This window comes from Mesoplodon bidens (assembly GCF_964165515.1).
Source record: "Mesoplodon bidens genome assembly, chromosome: 10".
Classification (NCBI taxonomy): Eukaryota; Metazoa; Chordata; class Mammalia; order Artiodactyla; family Ziphiidae; genus Mesoplodon; species Mesoplodon bidens.
The window spans coordinates 60812232-60832057 of NC_138172.1; the positions used below are offsets into that span (position 1 = coordinate 60812232).

Consider the following 19826-nt stretch of genomic DNA (forward strand, 5'->3'; position numbering starts at 1 on the left):
GCATGGGACGCTAAGGCTGCTGCTGCCGCCACCAAGCAGCCTGTGTGCAAGCACAGGTCACTATCCACACCTCCCCTCCCGGGAGCCTGTGAAGCCCACCACTGCCAGGGTCCCGTGATCCAGCGACAACTCCCCCAGGGAGAACACACGGCGCACCTCAGGCTGGTGCAATGTCATGCCGGCCTTTGCCGCCGCAGGCTCACCCCGCGTCCCGGAACACCCCCCCACCCTCCCCTCCACCCCACCCCACCCTCCCCTGCCCGGCCTGAATGAGCCAGAGCTCCCGAAGCAGCTGCTCCTTTAAACCCGTGCTATCTCGGGAAAGAACAGATGTCCTCAGGCGACCTATATGCAGATGTGGGGCCAAATCCAAAGCTGAACCCAGGGAGCTGTGCAAACAAAGAAGAGAAAGGGAAATTTCTCCCAGCTGCCTCAGGAGCAAAGGATTAAATCTCCACACTCAACTGGATGTACCCTGCACCTGTGGAACACGTGAATAGACAACGAATCATCCCAAATTGAGGAGGTAGACTTTGGGAACAACAATATATATTTTTTTTCCCCTTTTTCTCTTTTTGTGAGTGTGTATGTGTATGTTTCTGTGTGTGATTTTGTCTGTATAGCTTTGCCTTCACCATTTGTCCTAGGGTTCTGTCTGTCCGTTGTTTTTTTTTTCTTTTTTTTTAGTATAGTTTTTAGCGCTTGTTATCAGTGATGGGTTTGTTTTTTGGTTTAGTTGCTCTCTTCTTTCTTTTATTTTAATCACTTTTTAAATTTTTTTAAATAATTAGTTATTTTTATTTTAATAATTTCATTTTATCTTATTTTATTGCATTTTATTATATCTTTTTCTTTCTTTCTTTCTTTTTTTCTCCCTTTTATTCTGAGCCATGTGGATGACAGGCTCTTCGTGCTCCAGCCAGGCATCAGGGCTGTGCCTCTGAGGTGGGAGAGCCAAGTTCAGGACATTGGTCCACCAGACACCTCCCAGCTGCACGTAATATCAAACGGCGAAAATCTCCCAGAGATCTTCCTCTCAATGCCAAGACCCAGCTCCACTCAACAATCAGCAAGCTACAGTGCTCAACACCCTATGTCAAACAACTAGCAAGACAGGAACACAACCCCACCCATTAGTAGAGAGACTGCCTAAAATCATAATAAGGTCACAGACACCCCAAAACACACCACCAGACGTGGACCTGCCCACCAGAAAGACAAGATACAGCCTCATCCACCAAAACACAGGCACTACTCCCCTCCACCAGGAAGCCTACACAACCCACTGAACCAACCATAGCCACTGGGGGCAGACACCAAAAACAACGGGAACTACGAACCTGCAGCCTGCGAAAAGCAGACCCCAAACACAGTAAATTAAGCAAAATGAGAAGACAGAGAAACAAACAGCAGATGAAGGAGCAAGGTAAAAACCCACCAGACCTAACAAATGAAGAGGAAATAGGCAGTCTACCTGAAAAAGAATTCAGAATAATGATAGTAAAGATGATCCAAAATCTTGGAAATAGAATGGAGAAAATACAAGAAACGTTTAACAAGGAACTCGGAGAACTAAAGAGCAAAGAAACAGTGATGAACAGGGCTTCCCTGGTGGCGCAGTGGTTGATAGTCCGCCTGCCGATGCAGGGGACATGGGTTCGTGCCCTGGTCCAGGAAGATCCCCCATGCTGCGGAGAAGCTGGGCCCGAGAGCCATGGCCGCTGAGCCTGCGCATCCGGAGCCTGTGCTCCACACCACGAGAGGCCACAACAGTGAGAGGCCCGCGTACCGCAAAAAAAAAAAAAAGTCATGAACAACACAATAAATGAACTTAAAAATTCTCTAGAAGGGATCAAGAGCAGAATGACTGAGGCAGAAAAACGGATAAGTGACCTGGAAGATAAAATAGTGGAAATAGCTACTGCACAGCAGAATAAAGAAAAAAGAATGAAAAGAATTGAGGACAGTCTCAGAGACCTCTGGGACAACATTAAACGCACCAACATTCGAATTATAGGGGTCCCAGAAGAAGAAAAGAAAAAAGGACTGAGAAAATATTTGAAAAGATTATAGTTGAAAACTTCCCTTACATGGGAAAGGAAATAGTTAATGAAGTTCAGGTAGCACAGAGAATCCCATACAGGATAAATCAAAGGAGAAACACGACAAGGCACATATTAATCAAACTATCAAAAATTAACTACAAAGAAAAAAAGCAGCCAGGGAAAAAAAAACAAATAACATACAAGGGAATCCCCATAAGGTTAACAGCTGATCTTTCAGCACAAACTCTGCAAGCCAGAAGGGAGTGGCAGGACATATTTAAAGTGATGAAAGGGAAGAACCTACAACCAAGATTACTCTACCCAGCAAGGATCTCATTCAGATTTGATGGAGAAACTAAAACCTTTACAGACAAGCAAAAGCTAAGAGAATTCAGCACCACCAAACCAGCCTTGCAACAAATGCTAAAGGAACTTCTCTAGGCAAGAAACACAACAGAAGGAAAAGACCGACAATAACAAACCCAAAATACTTAAGAAAATGGTAATAGGAAAATACCTATCGATAATTACCCTAAATGTAAATGGATTAAATGCTACAACCAAAAGAAACAAGCTTGCTAAATGGATACAGAAACAAGACCCATATATGTTGTCTACACGAGACCCACTTCAAACCTAGGGACCCATACAGACTGAAAGTGAGGGGATGGAAAAAGATATTCCATGCAAATGGAAATCAAAAGAAAGCTGGAGTAGCAATACTCATATCAGATAAAATAGACTTTAAAATAAGGAATGTTACAAGAGACAAGGAAGGACACTACATAATGATCAAGGGACCAATTAGAGAAGAAGATATAACAATTATAAATATCTGTGCACCCAACACAGGAGCACCTAAATACATAAGGCAACTGCTAACAGCTATAAAAGAGAAAATCGACAGTAACACAATAATAGTGGGGGACTTTAACACCTCACTTACACCAATGGATAGATCATCCAAAATGAACATAAATAAGGAAACAGAAGCTTTAAATGACACAATAGACCAAATAGATTTAATTTATATTTATAGGACATTTCATCCAAAAACAGCAGATTACACTTTCTTCTCAAATGTGCACGGAACATTCTCCAGGATACATCACATCTTGGGTCACAAATCAAGCCGCAGTAGATTTAAGAAAATTAAAATCATATGAAGCATCTTTTCTGACCACAACGCTATGAGATTAGAAATGAATTACAGGGAAAAAAACATAAAAACACAAACACATGGAGGCTAAACAATACGTTACTGAATAACCAAGAGATCACTGAAGAAATCAAAGAGGAAATCAAAAAAAACCTAGAGACAAACGACAATGAAAACACGATGATCCAAAACCTATGGAATGCAGCAAAAGCAGTTCTAAGAGGGACATTTATAGCTATAAAAGCCTACCTCAAGAAACAAGAAAAATATCAAATAAACAATCTAACCTTACACCTAAAGGAACAAGAGAAAGAAGAACAAACAAAACCCAAAGTCAGCAGAAGGAAAGAAATCATAAAGATCAGAGCAGAAATAAATGAAATAGAAACAAAGAAAACAATAGCAAAGATCAATAAAACTAAAAGCTGGTTCTTTCAGAAGATAAACAAAACTGATAAACCATTAGCCAGACTCACCGAGAAAAAGAGGGAGAGGACTCAAATCAATAAAATTCAAAATGAAAAAGGAGAAGTTACAGCAGACACCACAGAAATACAAAGCATCCTCAGAGACTACTACAAGCAATGTTATGCCAATAAAATGGACAACCTGGAAGAAATGGACAAATACTTATAAAGGTATAACCTTCCAAGACTGAACCAGGAAGAAATACAAAATATGAACAGGGCTCCCCTGGTGGTGCAGTGGTTGAGAGTCCACCTGCCGATGCAGGGGACACAGGTTCGTGCCCCAGTCTGGGAAGATCCAACATGCCCTAGAGCGGCTGGGCCCGTGAGCCATGGCCGCTTGGCCTGCACGTCCGGAGCCTGTGCTCTGCAACGGGAGAGGCCACAACAGTGAGAGGCCCACGTACCAGAAAAAAAAAAAAAAAAAAAAAAAAAAAAATATATATATATATATATATATATATATATATATATATATATATGAACAGACCAATCAAAAGTAATGAAATTGAAACTGTGATTAAAAATCTTCCAACAAACTAAAGTCCAGGACCAGATGGCTTCACAGGTGAATTCTATCAAACATTTAGAGAAGAGCTAACACCCAGCCTTCTCAAACTCTTCCAAAAAATTGCAGAGGAAGGAACACTCCCAAACTCATTCTATGAGGCCACCATCACCATGACACCAAAACCAAACAAAGATACTACAAATAAAGAAAATTACAGACCAATATCACTGATGAATATACATGCAAAAAGCCTCAACAAAATACTAGCAAACAGAATCCACCGACACATTAAAAGGATCATACACTACAGTCAAGTGGGATTTATCCCAGGGATGCAAGGATTCTTCACTATATGAAAATCAATCAATGTGATACACCATATTAACACACTGAAGAATAAAAACCATATGATCATCTCAATAGATGCAGAAAAAGCTTTCGACAAAATTCAACACCCATTTATGATAACTCTCTAGAAAGTGGGCATGGAGGGAACCTACCTCAACAAAATAAAGGCCATATATGACAAACCCACAGCAAACATCATTCTCAATGGTGAAAAACGGAAAGCATTTCCTCTAAGATCAGGAACAAGACAAGGATGTCCACTTTCACCACTATTATTCAACATAGTTTTGGAAGTCCTAGCCATGGCATTCAGAGAAGAAAAAGAAATAAAAGGACTACAAATTGGAAAAGAAGAAGTAAAACTGTCACTGTTTGCAGATGACATGATACTATACATAGAGAATCCTAAAGATGCCACCAGAAAACTACTAGAGCTAATCAATGAATTTGGTAAAGTAGCAAGATACAAAATTAATGCACAGAAATCTCTTGTATTCCTATACACTAATGATCAAAAATCTGAAAGAGAAATTAAGGAAACACTCCCATTTACCATTGCAACAAAAAGAATAAAATACCTAGGAATAAACCTACCTAGGGAGACAAAAGACCTGTATGCAGAAAACTATAAGACAATGATAAAAAAATTAAAGATGACACCAAAAGATGGAGAGATATACCATGTCCTTGGATTGGAAGAATCAATATTGTGAAAATGACTATACTACCCAAAGCAATCTACAGATTCAATGCAATCCCTATCAAATTACCAATGGCATTTTTCACAGAACTAGAACAAAAAATTTCACAATTTGTATAGAAACACAAAAGACCCCAAATAGCCAAAGCAGTCTTGAGGGAAGAAAATGGAGCTGGAGGAATAAGACTCCCTGACTTCAGACTATACTACAAAGCTACAGTAATCAAGACAATATGGTACTGGCACAAAAACAGAAACATAGATCAGTGGAACAAGACAGAAAGCCCAGAGATAAACCCACGTACCTATGGTCAACTAATCTATGACAAAGGAGGCAAGGATATACAATGGAGAAAAGACAGTCTCTTCAATAAGTGGTGCTGGGAAAACTGGACAGCTACATGTAAAAGAATGAAAGTAGAACACTCCCTAACACTGTACACAAAAATAAACTCAAAATGGATTAGAGACCTAAATGTAAGATTGGACACTATAAAACTCTTAGAGGAAAACATAGGAAGATCACTCTTTGACATAGATCACAGCAAGATCTTTTTTGATCCACCTCCTAGAGTAATGGAAATAAAAACAAAAATAAACAAATGGGACCTAATGAAACTTCAAAGCTTTTGCACAACAAAGGAAAACATAAACAAGACAAAAAGACAACCCTCAGAATGAGAGAAAATATTTGCAAACGAATCAACAAAGGATTAATCTCCAAAATATATAAACAGCTCATGCAGTTCAATATTAAAAAAACAAACAACCCAATCCAAAAATGGGCAGAAAACCTAAATAGACATTTCTCCAAAGAAGACATACAGATGGCGAACAGGCACATGAAAAGCTGCTCAACATCACTAATTATTAGAGGAATGCAAATCAAACCTACAATGAGCTATCACCTCACACCAGGCAGAATGAGCATCATCAGAAAATGTACAAACAACAAATGCTGGAGAGGGTGTGGAGAAAAGGGAACCCTCTTGCTCTGTTGGTGGGAATTTAAATTGACACAGCCACTATGGAAAACAGTATGGAGGTTCCTTAAAAAACTAAAAATAGAACTACCATACCACCCAGCAATCCCACTACTGGGCATATACCCAGAGAAAACCATAATTCAAAAAGACACATGCACCCCAATGTTCACTGCAGCACTATTTACAATAGCCAGGTCATGGAAGCAACCTAAATGCCCATCGAAAGACGAATGGATAAAGAAGATGTGGTACATATATACAATGGAATATTACTCAGCCATTAAAAGGAACGAAATTGGGTCATTTGTTGAGTTGTGGATTGATCTAGAGACTGTCATACAGAGTGAAGTAAGTCAGAAAGAGAAAAAGAAATATCGTATATTAACGCATATATGTGGAACCTAGAAAAATGGTACAGATGAACGGGTTTGCAGGGCAGAAATTGAGACACAGATGTACAGAAAAACATATGGACACCAAGGGGGGAAAGCGGCAGGGGGGTGGCGGTGGTGGTGTGACGAATTGGGCCATTGGGATTGACAGGTATACACTGATGTGTATAAAATTGATGACTAATAAGAACCTGCTTAAAAAGCATTAAAAAAAAAGAAATTAAAGACAGGACATCAAAAACAAACACAATAGGGCTTCCCTGGTGGCGCAGTGGTTGGGAGTCTGCCTGCCGATGCAGGGGACATGGGTTCGTGCCCTGGTTTGGGAAGATCCCACATGCCGCGGAGCGGCTGGGCCCGTGAGCCAGGCCCGCTGAGCCTGCACGTCTGGAGCCTGTGCTCCGCAACGGGAAAGGCCACAGTGGTGAGAGGCCCGCGCACCGCAAAAAAAAAAAAAAAAAAAACAAACACAATAAATATTGGCAAGGATGTGGAGAAAAGAGAACCCTTGTACACTGTTGATGGGAATGCAAATTGGTGCAGCCACTGTGGATACAGTATGGAGGTTTCTGAAGAAACTAAAAATAGAACTACCATATGACCTGGCAGTTCCACCCCCGGGTATATATCTGAAAAAAATAAAAACACTCATTCAAAATGATATATGCACCCCAATATTCATAGCAACATTATTTAGAATTGCCAAGATATGGAAGCAAGCGTCCATCAACACATGAATAGATACACACAATGGAATACTACTCAGCCATGAAAAAGAATGAAATTTTGCCATTTGCAGCAACATGCATGGACTTGGAGGACATTATGCTAAGTGAAATAAGTCAGACAGAGAAAGACAAATACTGTTAATGATATCACTTATACATGGTTACCAGCAAGGGGGCAGGGGGGGTGAGGGACAATATAGGAATGGGGGAGTGGGAGACATAAATTATTGAGTATAAGATAGGCTCAAGGATGTACTGTACAACACAAGGAATACAGCCAATATTTTGTAATAACTGTAAATGGAAAGTAACCTTTAAAAATTGTATAAAAATTTTAAAATAAAAATAAAAAATAAATATCTAGAAATTAAAGACAGGAGAGCAGGGGGAAAAAAAGATTTATAAAACAGTTGAAGAACTTTCCTAGAAAATAAAAAGATAAACTGGATCTTAAAACAAAAAGGAAAATAAGAGGAGAAATTCAGGAGGTCCAAATTCTAACAAACAAGAAATTATAAAGAAAGAGCAATGAAAAACAAAAGGGAAGAAATGATCAAATCCATAACATAAAGAAATGTTCTAAACAGAAGAACCCAAGTATTCAGATTAAAGGGCCCATCAAGTTCCCATCCGAGAATGAAAAACAATTCAGACATCATCACGCAATTTCACAAACCTGAGTGGGAGGTGGGAGGGCCAAACTACAGAAAGTGAGACACAGTTCAAATGGAAACAAAAAGAAAGCTAGGGTAGCAATATTTATATCAGACAAAATAGACTTTAAAACGAAGACTGTAACAAGAGACAAAGAAGAACATTACATAATGATCAAGGGATCAATCCAGTAAGAAGATATAACAACTGTAAATACATATACACCCCACATGGGAGCACCTAAATACAAAAAAGCAAGTATTAATAAACATAAAGAGACAGTAACAAAATAATAGTAGGGGACTTCAATACTCACTTACATTAAGGGACAGATCATCCAGAGAGAAACTCATTAAGGAAACACTGGTGTTCGATGACACATAAGAACAGATGAACTTAACAGATATATAAAGAGCAATCCATCCAAAAGCAACAGAATACATTCTTTTCAAGTGCACATAAAACATTCCCTAGGACAGATCACATGCTAGGCAACAAAATAGTTCCAAAAAATTTAAGAAGACTGAACTCATAACAAGCATCTTTTCCGACCACAACACTATGAGACTAGAAATCAAGTATAAGAAAAAAAATACCAAAAACCCCAAATATATGGAGTCTAAAGAACATGCTACTAAACAACCAATGGGTCCCTGAAGAAATCAAAGAGAAAGTCAAATTACATGGAGACAAGTGAAAGGGAAACACAACAATCCAAAATCTATGGGATACAGCAAAAGCAGCTCTAAGACGGAAGTTTATAGTGATATAAATCTACCTCAAGAAACAAGAAAAATCTCAAAACAATTTAACCTTACACCTAAAGGAAGTAGAAAAAGAAAAACAAACAAAACTCAATTAGTAGAAAGAAATAATAAAAATCAGAGCAAAAATAAATGAAAGAGACTAACTAAAAAATTAGAAAAGATCAATGAAACTAAGAACCAGTTCTTTGAAAATATAAACAAAATTGACAAACCTCTAGCCAGACTCATCAAGATAGAAAGAGAGGACCCAAATAAATAAAATATTAAACGAAAGGCAAAGTTACAACGTCACAGAAATAAGTGGATCATAAGTGATTACTACAAACAATTACACACCAATAAAATGGACAACGTAGAAAGAATGGATAAATTTCTAGAAATGTACAATCTCCCAAGACTGAATCAGGAAAAAATAGAAAATGTGAACAGACCAATTATCAGTATTAAAATTGAATCAGTGGGGCTTCCCTGGTGGCGCAGTGGCTGAGAGTCTGCCTGCCGATGCAGGCGACACAGGTTCATGCCCCGGTCCGGGAAGATCCCACATGCCGCGGAGCAGCTGGGCCCGTGAGCCATGGCCGCTGAGCCTGCGTGTCGGGAGCCTGTGCTCCACAATGGGAGAGGCCACAACGGTGAGAGGCCCGCGTACCACAAAAAAAAAAAAAAAAATTGAATCAGTAATCAAAAATCTCCCAGCAAACAAATGTCCAGGACCTGATGGCAACACAGGTGAACTCTACCAAAGGTTTAACGAAGACCTAAAACCTATCCTTCTCAAACTACTCCAAATAACTGAAGAAGAAGGAACATTTGTGAGCTCATTCAATGAGGCCAGCACTACCATGATAGCAAAACAAGAAAAAGACACCACAAATAAAAAAAAAAAAATCAGTGATGAACACAGATACAAATATCCTCAACAAAATATTAGCAAAACAAATTCAACAATACAGTAAAAGGAGCATACACTATGATCAAATGGGATTTACCCCAGACATGCAAGGATGCTTCAGTATCTGCAAATCAATTAATGTGATGTGCAACTAACAAAGAATAAAAATCCTATGATCATCTCAGTAGATGCTGAAAAAGCTTTTGACAAAATTCAACGATTTATGATAAAAATGCTCAACAAAGAGGGTATAGAAGGAATATACCTCAACATAATAAAGGCCCGATATGACAAACCCACACCAACAACATACTCAACAGTGAAAAGCTGAAAGCATTTCCTTTAAGATCAGGACAAGACAAAAGTGCCCACTCTCGCCACTTTCATTGTACATAGTATTGGAAGTCCTAGCCACAGCAATCAGACAAAAAAAAAGAAATAAAAGGAATTCAAATTGTAAAGGAAGAAGTAAAACTGTCACTGTTGACAGATGACATGATACATATACAGAAAATCCTAAAATGCCACTGAAAAACTGTTAGAATAAATGAACCCAGTAAAGTTGTGGAATACAAGATTAATATACAGAAACCTATTGCATTTCTATACACTAACAATGAACTATCAGAAATTAAGAAAACAATCTCACTTACAATTGCATCCATAAGAATAAAATACCTAAGAGAGTAAATCTAACCAAGAAGGTAAAAGACCTGTACTCAGAAAACTATAAGACACTGATGAAAGAAACTAAAGATGACACAAACAAATGGAATGATAAAGCATGCTGATGGACTGGAAGAATTAATATTGTTAAAATGACCATACTACCTAAGGCAATTTACAGAGTCAAAGCAATCTCTATCAAAATACCAATGGCATTTTTCACAGCACTAAAACAAATAATTCTAAAGTTTGTATGGAAACACAGAAGATCCCCAATAGCCAAAGCAATCTTAAAAAAGTAAAACAAAACTGGAGGTATCGTGCTCCCTGGTTTCAAGCTATATTACAAAGCTACAGTAATCAAAACAGTATGGTACTGGCACAAAAGCAGATACATAGATCAATGGGACAGAATAGAGCATCCAGAAATAAACCCACACTTATGTGGTCAATTAATCTAAAACAAAGGTTTCAAGAATATACAATATGGAAAAGATAGCCTCTTCAATAAGTGGTGTTGAGAAAACTGGACAGGTACATGCAAAAGAATCAAACTGAACTACTTTCTCACACCATGCACAAAAATAAACTCAAAATGGAATAAGACTTAAATTTAAGACCTGAAACCATAAAACTCCAGGAAGAAAACATAGGCAGTACATTCTCTGACGTTGGTCTTAGCAATATTTTTTAGAATATGTCTTCTCAAGCAAAGGAAACAAAAGCAAAAATAAACAAACGTGACATCAAACTTAAAAGCTTTTGCACAACAAAGGAAACTACCAAGAAAACCAAAAGGTAACTTACTGAATGGGAGAAGATATTTTAACAATATAGCTGATAAAGGTTAATATCCAAAATATACAAAGAATTCACACAATTCAACATCACAAAAACAAACAAACAACCAGAGTAAAAAATGAAAAGACAAGCTGAATAGACATGCTTCCAAAGAAGACATATGGATGGCCAACGGGCACATGAAAAGATGCTCAACATCACTATTCATCAGGGAAATGCATATCAAAACCACAAGGAGATATCACCTCATACTTGTCAAAAATGGCTACCATTAAAAAGACAAGTAACAAGTGTTGGTGAGGATGTGCAGAAAAGGGAGTCCTTGTGCACTCTTGATGGGATTATAAGTTGGTGCAGCCACTATGGAAAACAGTATGGAGATTCCTCAATAAATTAAAAATAGAACTTCCATCATCCAGCAATTTAACTTCTGGGTAGTCACCTGAAGAAAGCAAAAACACTAATTTGAAAAAATACATGCATTCCAGTGTTTATTGCAGCATTATTTACCTTAATCTAGATATGGAAGCAACCTAAGTATCCACTGAGAGAGGAATGAATAAAGAAGACACAGTGTGTATGTATATATATACACACAATGGAATATGACTCAGCCACTGCCATTTGCGACAACACAGATGGATCTAGAGGGTATTATGCTAAGTGAAATAAGTCAAACAGAGAAAAACAAATATGGTGTGATCTTATTTACATGTGCAATCTTAAAAAACAAAACTAACAAAGAAAATAAAATGAAAACAGACTCATAGATACAGAGATCAAACATCTGTTTGCCAAAAGGCAGGGGGCAGGAGGTGGGTGAAACAGGTAAAGGGGATTAAGAAATAACAAATAACTCATGGGGATGTGATTAAGGAATATAGTCAATAATGTTGTAGTAACTTTCTATGGGCACAGATGGTTACTAGACATTGTGGTGATCATTTCATAATATATGCAAATGCCAAATCATTATGTAGGACTCCTGAAACTAACCTAATATTGTACGTAAACTATATTACAATTAAAAAGAAAAAAAAGAACAAACACCTTGAATCAGTAACTTAAACTTCCACCTTAAGAAACTAGATGGAAAGAGCAAACTAAACCCTAAGCAAGCAGAAGGAAGGAAATAATAAAAATTGTTAATTGATAATAATAGAGTAATTAAAGAAATAAGGAATAGAAAAACAATAGAGAAAAAAACAAAACCAAAAGTTATTTGAAAAAATCAACAAAATTGACAAACGTGTACTTAAATGATCAAAAAAAATAGATTTAAATGGGTAAAATCAAGAATGAAAGAGAAGATATCATAACCAACCTTTAGAAATGAAAAGGATTATAAGGGAACACTATGAACAACTGTATGCATCAATTAGATAACAGATGAAATGGACAAATTTCTAGAAAACAGGAATTACCACAACTGTCTATAAAGAATTAGAAAATTTGAATAGATCTACAACAAGTAGAGAATGAATTAGCAATTTTAAAACACCCCACAAAGAGAAGCCTATACCTAGACAGATCCCTGGTAAATTCTAGCAAATTTTTTAAAAAATTAACACCAATCTTTCACAACTTCCTCCCAAAAATAGAAGAGGAAGAGACACTTCTCAATTCACTATATGAGACCCATGTTACCCTGATACCAAAACCAGACAAAGACATCATAGGAAAACTACAGACTAATATCCCTTACCAATAAACACAATCCTCCACAAAAGACTAGCAAATCAGGGGCTTCCCTGGTGGCGCAGTGGTTGAGAGTCCGCCTGCCGATGCAGGAGACGCGGGTTCGTGCCCTGGTCCGGGAAGATCCCACATGCTGCGGAGCAGCTGGGCCCGTGAGCCATGGCCGCTGAGCCTGCGCGTCCGGAGCCTGTGCTCCGCAACCGGAGAGGCCACAACAGTGAGAGGCCCGTGTACCGCAAACAAAACAAAACAAAACAAAACAAAACAAAAAAAAGACTAGCAAATCAAATGTAGCAACGTATTAAAAGGATAATACAATACAGCCAAGGGGGATTTATCCCAGGAATATCCCAACAAGGTTGGTTTAACATCCAAAACTCAATTAATGTAACACACCATATTAATAAAATAAAGGCTAAAGCCCTATGATCTTTTCAAAAGGTGCAGAAAAAGCACAAAATCCAACACCCTTTCATGATGAAAATGCTCAACTAAAATTAGAAAGAGATTTCCTCAATCTGGTAAAGGGAATCTACAAAAACCCCACAGCTAACATCATATGTCTTGGTAAAAGACTGAATGCTTTCCCCCTAAAATCAGGAACAAGACAAGCATGTCCACTATTCCCACTTCTATTCAACACCATATTAGAGATCCTAACCTGGGAAAATAGGCAAAAATAAATTAAAAGCCTCCAGATTGAAAAGTAAGGATTATTTCTTTATAAGAGACATAATCTCCTAAGAAATCCACTAAAAACTATTAGAATAAATGATTTTGTAACGGTGCAGAATACCAGATATATACAAAAATCAACTGGATTTCTATACACTAGCAATGAACATTTCAAAAATGAAATAAAGAAAACAACTCCACTTACAATGACATTAAAGAATAAAATACTTAGGTATAAATTTAACAAAAGTATACAATTTCATTGAAAAAAATTAAAGATCTGAAGAAACAGAAAAAATTTCCATGTTGGATCTGAAGACTTAATATTAAGATAGCAATACTCCCCAAATTGATCCACATAGTCTTCATAATCCTAAACCTGAACCTCAGCTGGTTTATTGGTAGAAGCTGACAAGTTGATCCTAAAACTCATAAAATGCAAGGAACCCAGAAGAGCCAAAATAATCTTGAAAAAGAAGAACAAAGTAAGAAGATTCATACTTCTCAATTTCAAATCTTATTACAAAACTACAGGAATCAATATTCAAGAGCACACAGTACCAACACAGGAGAGACACACAGCTCTAACTAACAAAATTGAGTCCATTTATGGTCAATTGACTTTTGACAAGAATGAAAAAACAATTCAAAGAGAAAAGAATAGCCATTTCAACAAATGATGCTGGGACAACTCGATATCCACATGCAAAAGAATGAAGTTGGGCCCCTAATTCACACCATACACAGAAATTAACTCAAAATGTAAATAGACCTAAACAGACCTAAATATAAGGACCAAAACTATAAAACTCTTAGAGAAAAACCATAGGAGTAAATCTTCACGACCTTCCATTAGGCAAATCCTTTTTAGATCCGACAATAAAAACACAAGTAACAAAAGATAAAAACAGGGACTTCCCTGGTGGCGCAGTGGTTAAGAATCCACCTGCCAATGCAGGGGACACGGGTTAGAGTCCTGGTCCAGGAAGATCCCACATGCCACAGGGCAACTAAGCCACGAGCCACAACTATTGAACCTGCACTCTAGAGCCTGCGAGCCACAGCTACTGAAGCCTGCATGCCACAACTACTGAAGCCCTCGTGCCTAGAGCCCGAGCTCCACAATGAGAAGCCTGCGCGCTGCAACAAAGAACAGCCCCCACTCGCCGCAACTAGAGAGAGCCTGTGCACAGCAGCGAAGACCCAACACAGCCAAAAATGTAAATAAATAAATAAAATGTTTTTTAAAAAATGATCTTACCAAGAAAATGAAATGACAATCCTCAGAATGGAAGAAAAAAATCTGTAAATCACATATCTTATAGTGGACTTGTATCCAGAATATGGAAAGAATATGTAACACTCAACAATAAAAAGATAACTCAGATAAAAAATAGACAAAGGATATAAATAGATATTTCTCCAAAGAAAATATATAAATAATCAAATAGCACATGAAAAGATATTCAATGCCATCAGTCACTAGGGAAATGAAAATCAAAACCACAATGAAGTATCACTTCACACCCACCAGGATGACTATATTCAAAAAAAAAAAAAAAAAAGACAGCAACAATTGCTGGAGAATGTGAGGCAACTAGAACCCTCACACACTAGTGAGACGTACAATGGTGCAGGCACTCTGGAAAACAGTTTGTTAGTTCCTTGAAAGTTTAAATACAGAATTACCCTATAACCTAGCAATCCCACTCCCAGGTATTATATATATCTGAAACAAATAAAAAGATATCCACACAAAAATGTGTATGCAAATATTCACTGCAGCATTATTCATAATAGCTAAAATGTAGAAATAACCCAATGTCCATCAACTATTGAATAGAGAAATGAATATAAAATGAAGTACTGATACATGCTACATATACAACATAGATGAAGCTTGAAAATATTACGCTAAGTGAAAGAAGCCAGTAACAAAAGATCGCAAGTTATATGAAATGTCCACCAATATGAAATGTCCAGAATAGGCAAATTCACAGGGACAGAGAGCAGATTAGCTGTTGCCAAGGGATGACAGAGTGAGAAATCGAGAGGGACGACTACTGGGCACAGGTTTCCTTTTTAGGGTAACAAAAATGTTCTAAAATTAGATGGTGATGGTTGCACAACTCTATGACTACACTAAAAACCAACAAATTGTACGTTTTAAAAGAGTGATGGTTGGGCTTCCCTGGTGGCGCAGTGGTTGAGAGTCCGCCTGCCGATGCAGTGGACACGGGTTCATGCCCCAGTCCGGGAAAATCCCGCGGAGCGGCTGGGCCTGTGAGCTATGGCCGCTGAGCCTGCGCGTCCGGAGCCTGTGCTCCGCAAGTACCGCAAAAAAAAAAAAAAAGAGTGAAGGTCAAGGTATGTAAATTCTATCTCAATAAGGCGATCATAAAAGATTATACTTGTGATCTCACTTATATGTGGAATCTAAAAAAGTCCAACTCACAGAGTAGAACAGTGGTTGCCAGGGGCTGGGCACAAACGTCCAGTTATAAAAGGAATAAGCTCTAGGGATCTCACGTACAGCTGCTATGAGAGTTGATTCTAAAGGTTCTCACCACAACAACAAAATGGTAATGATGTGAGGTGAAGGATGTGTTAACTAACCTTATCGTGGTAAACATTTCACAACATATACGTGTATCATCACACTGTGCACCTTAAAGTGACACAACATTAGTATGTCCATTATATCTCAATAAAGCTGGGGGGAAAAACATACCATGTAACACTATTTACGTAAAGTTCAAAGACAGGCAGAATTACTTATCATATTGAAAGTCAGGATAGTGGTTATCAGGAGGGAGACGGGGTTAGTAAATGGGAGGAGGCACAAGGCAGCACAGGGTGACAGCAATGTTCTCTTTCTTAACCTTTGTGGTACTTCACAGAGCTGGACAGTTATGATTTGTGCACCTTTCTGTATATGTTATACTTCAATAAAAAAGTTTTTTAAAAAAAGAAAGAAATATTATGGTTTTTGCTTAAAAAAATTTACCTGATCTATTGAGACAATCTAGAGTAAAGAATAAATCTTCTCACAAACACTTTTTCTCAACCTAATAAAACCATAATTTCAACAGCAAAAAAAAATTAATTATTTTTAATATGAGAGGACAAATGGACTGTAACTGATATTAGCAATAACGGACTTCACTAAGGATCAGCATTCTAAGCAAAGTGGAAAACGCAGGAGGTTTGGGTGAGACGGCTCTGAGACCGACACTTTTCTCTGCCCAGGTAGATGTTACTCAGAAACCTCACAGGGTTCACAGACGTGATAGAAACTGTGGAAAGTGCCTTGCTGGCATATGACAGACACTAAATGTCCACCTAAGGTTTATTTACTTCCCTTCACACAATCTCCTTCCCCCAATGAAATAACCCACTCTGGTTCTTGCTGCAGTGGGCACATCCACTTCTCGGCAGGACAATGTCCTTCACTTACTCCAACTTCTACTTTTTTAACTTTATTTGGCCTCAAGACACCCATTCTAACACCCAAATGGAGTCCCAAACCATCCTACCGCCATCTGACTGCTCTAAGTTTTCCAAACAGAATTTTTCTCCCTTCCCACTGCAGCACACTCACCTAAAAGACAAAAATTCTATTTCCACCCACAATAATTATCCCTGCTAAATATGCGCCCAACATTTCTTCTATTTTGTTTAATTACTATATGTAACTCATTCAGATTTGTCTACAAAATTATACCTTAAAACTATTCAGATATTTTATCAACAACTGACTTCTAAAATTAAGTATTATCCCCCAAACCTCATTGTTGGAAATAACTACTACCACTTCTCTGTTTTCTTTAGAACATTATTAGCTTTAAATTTTTGGCCTGGAAGATTCTGGTTAAAGATAAACTTTTATAAATTAAACCTTTTTGTGCTTTCATAAATCACATATTTAATACAGCAACTGAATAAATGTGCAGCTCTGGTACTAAGGAGCCTCTTTTCTTCTAGTTATGGAAGGGAGAGGTTCACTGTTGTGCAAAGCCAATAGTTATTGTTTCAGGTGGGTACTTAGGAAGAAAATGTAAAGAGAACAAACCCCACACATTAACACCAACACTTAAGGGAGGGATGAACGGCGATAACAATCGGGAATGACTTTAAAAATATACTTACAGCCTCAAACTGCAAATGGCTATCCTTTAAGAAACTCTGAATTTTGTCCTTGGGTAAAATACTGAATCGAAATCGAAGGAGATCCATTTCTTGTTGAATGAACCAGCGCCTAAGCTCTTCACTAAAATGGAGATAAGAAAATTATAAGTGAAAAGTCCACTGACTATTTTAAAAGTCCACTGATTATTAAATCCAAGAAATTTATATGAAGCAATATTCAAACATGAGCAAGATGCCAAAAGACTGAAGTTAAAAGCATCAAGTCCTCTATTATGATAAGAGTGTGAATACATATCACATGCCACAATCTCCCTGGGATGAGTAGAATATGGGGGAGAAAGGTGTTATGAACATAAAATTAAAAGAATTAAATACAGAATACTTCAAGCCTAGCTGCATTATTATCAAATAACATAAAACAGTGCACTTCTTTTAATGTAACTGCAAAATAGCCATCTACATCAGAAAATGGGGTATCCCTTCGGTCAATGCCAAATAAACATCAAAAGTTTTTAAAGGTAACTTCATCTCTGAATGGATTATGATCAGATAAACTATGCAAAGTAAACTTTGCTTACAGCTTTATAGTTTATAATTTCACAAAATTTAATACGCACTAGGATATCTCAATTTTTTAAGTCAACATACACTAATTTATAAGACAGATGGGCATTATTGTTGTTGTAAAATAATTATGCTACCTCATGTAAAATATGATTTAATTTTCTTTCCCCAAATGACTTTCATATTGTCAGCAATTCATTTACTGCATAAATTGCATAAACTGCATGTGCTTTCTTACAAAAGAAAAACTCTGGGACTAAAGCTGGTGAATAATTTCTCAGTTATTATCTTGGGATAGTCACCAATTCAAGATTCCCATTTGATATTACCAAAAAGAAACAGAAAAGAAACATAATAATAAGTATGTAATTTAGCCAAAATTAATACAGGAAAAAAAATTTTTTTAAAGCAACTAACTCCTTCTCCCTCTGGGTGGCGCTGTTGACTTACAAGAAACCAACTACCAAAGGAAAGATCTTAATCTAACGTGCACCAGCCCATAAACGTCAACATCTAAAAACCTGTGCAGATTCAAGTATGTGTTTGATTCATTATTTCTTATAAATACTACCACTTTTTTTCTGGGGAAAAAAATATCAAAAGTCTTTCCTAATGAAATTCCCTCTAATTTTAAATCCTAAATGAAGAGTCTCTCCCACAAAGTAAAAAGTGTTTTAACAGGCAAAATCTGAAAAAAAAAAAAAAAAAAAAATTTTTAAATTTTTTAGTAAACAACTTGTTTCAAACAATTCTCTGCAACAGTGTTCCGCCCACGAGCCACTGGTTTCTGACATTATTCTTGGATTTCCTACGATCAGTACAATACCTGTCAGCCCTCCTGGACCAGTTTACAACCCAAGATGTCAGACTTGACCATGGAGGACAAAGGTATACTTACGACTGGCAGTAAGCAAGGCGTAAAATAAAGTGAGAAATGTGATCTCTTCTTCGGGGTTCATATTCATCTTCCAGGTTCTCCTTAAAAACAATGGCACATGAAGAAAATAAATGCATCGGAACAGTAAAAGGTGTAAAGAAATACTGAGTCAGCATAAGCCAATGGTAAAGTACGAGTTTCAATAACACAGATTTCATAACATGCTCCCCAAGGTGAGTACCATTTTACTTAGGTTAGCAATCAGATGAAACAGAACTGAACAACAATACCTCCTGGGTTTGGACCCCACTATTTACTTCCTCTTCTTAACTTTCCTTCTCATCCAGCCTACACCCAGGCACTCACCTCTTCTACTACTTCTCACATCAACCCTCAACTGCTTTCACTTCAGCCATTTGGCAAAACCTAGATTCTAAATAAATCCGAAGATACACTCTGTAGTCCTGTTCCCAAAATGCTGAGAACCTCTGGGAAAGATATATACAACTATAGGAATTTGGAACATTCAAAATTCACAGCCTCTAACCTCGACTGGACCTTTGCCAACACCAAGGCATCTTTATTCAAGCTCAACACAGTCAGAGCAAACACATCCTGAGCATTTCCAAGGTACCAGGCACTGTTATAGCATTTTTAATCCATTAGCCCATATAATCCTTTGAAAACCCCTATGAGGTGGGCATCACTATATCCCCATTTTAAAGATGAGGAAACTGAGGCAGAAAG

At 37.5% G+C, this 19826-nt stretch overlaps 1 protein-coding gene across 2 annotated transcripts in view; it reads right to left on the reverse strand.

Moving 5' to 3' along the window:
* The window catches only part of PRIM2 (DNA primase subunit 2), a 276717-nt gene that overhangs the window by 252172 nt on the left and 4719 nt on the right, over positions 1–19826 (reverse strand). For both annotated transcript variants that reach the window (XM_081246598.1, XM_081246597.1), the window contains exons 4-5: positions 19101–19180; positions 17639–17759 (exon numbers count right to left, since the gene is read on the reverse strand). In XM_081246598.1, the coding sequence (XP_081102724.1) occupies positions 17639–17759; positions 19101–19180 (201 nt within the window). The remainder of the gene's footprint in view (positions 1–17638; positions 17760–19100; positions 19181–19826) is intronic.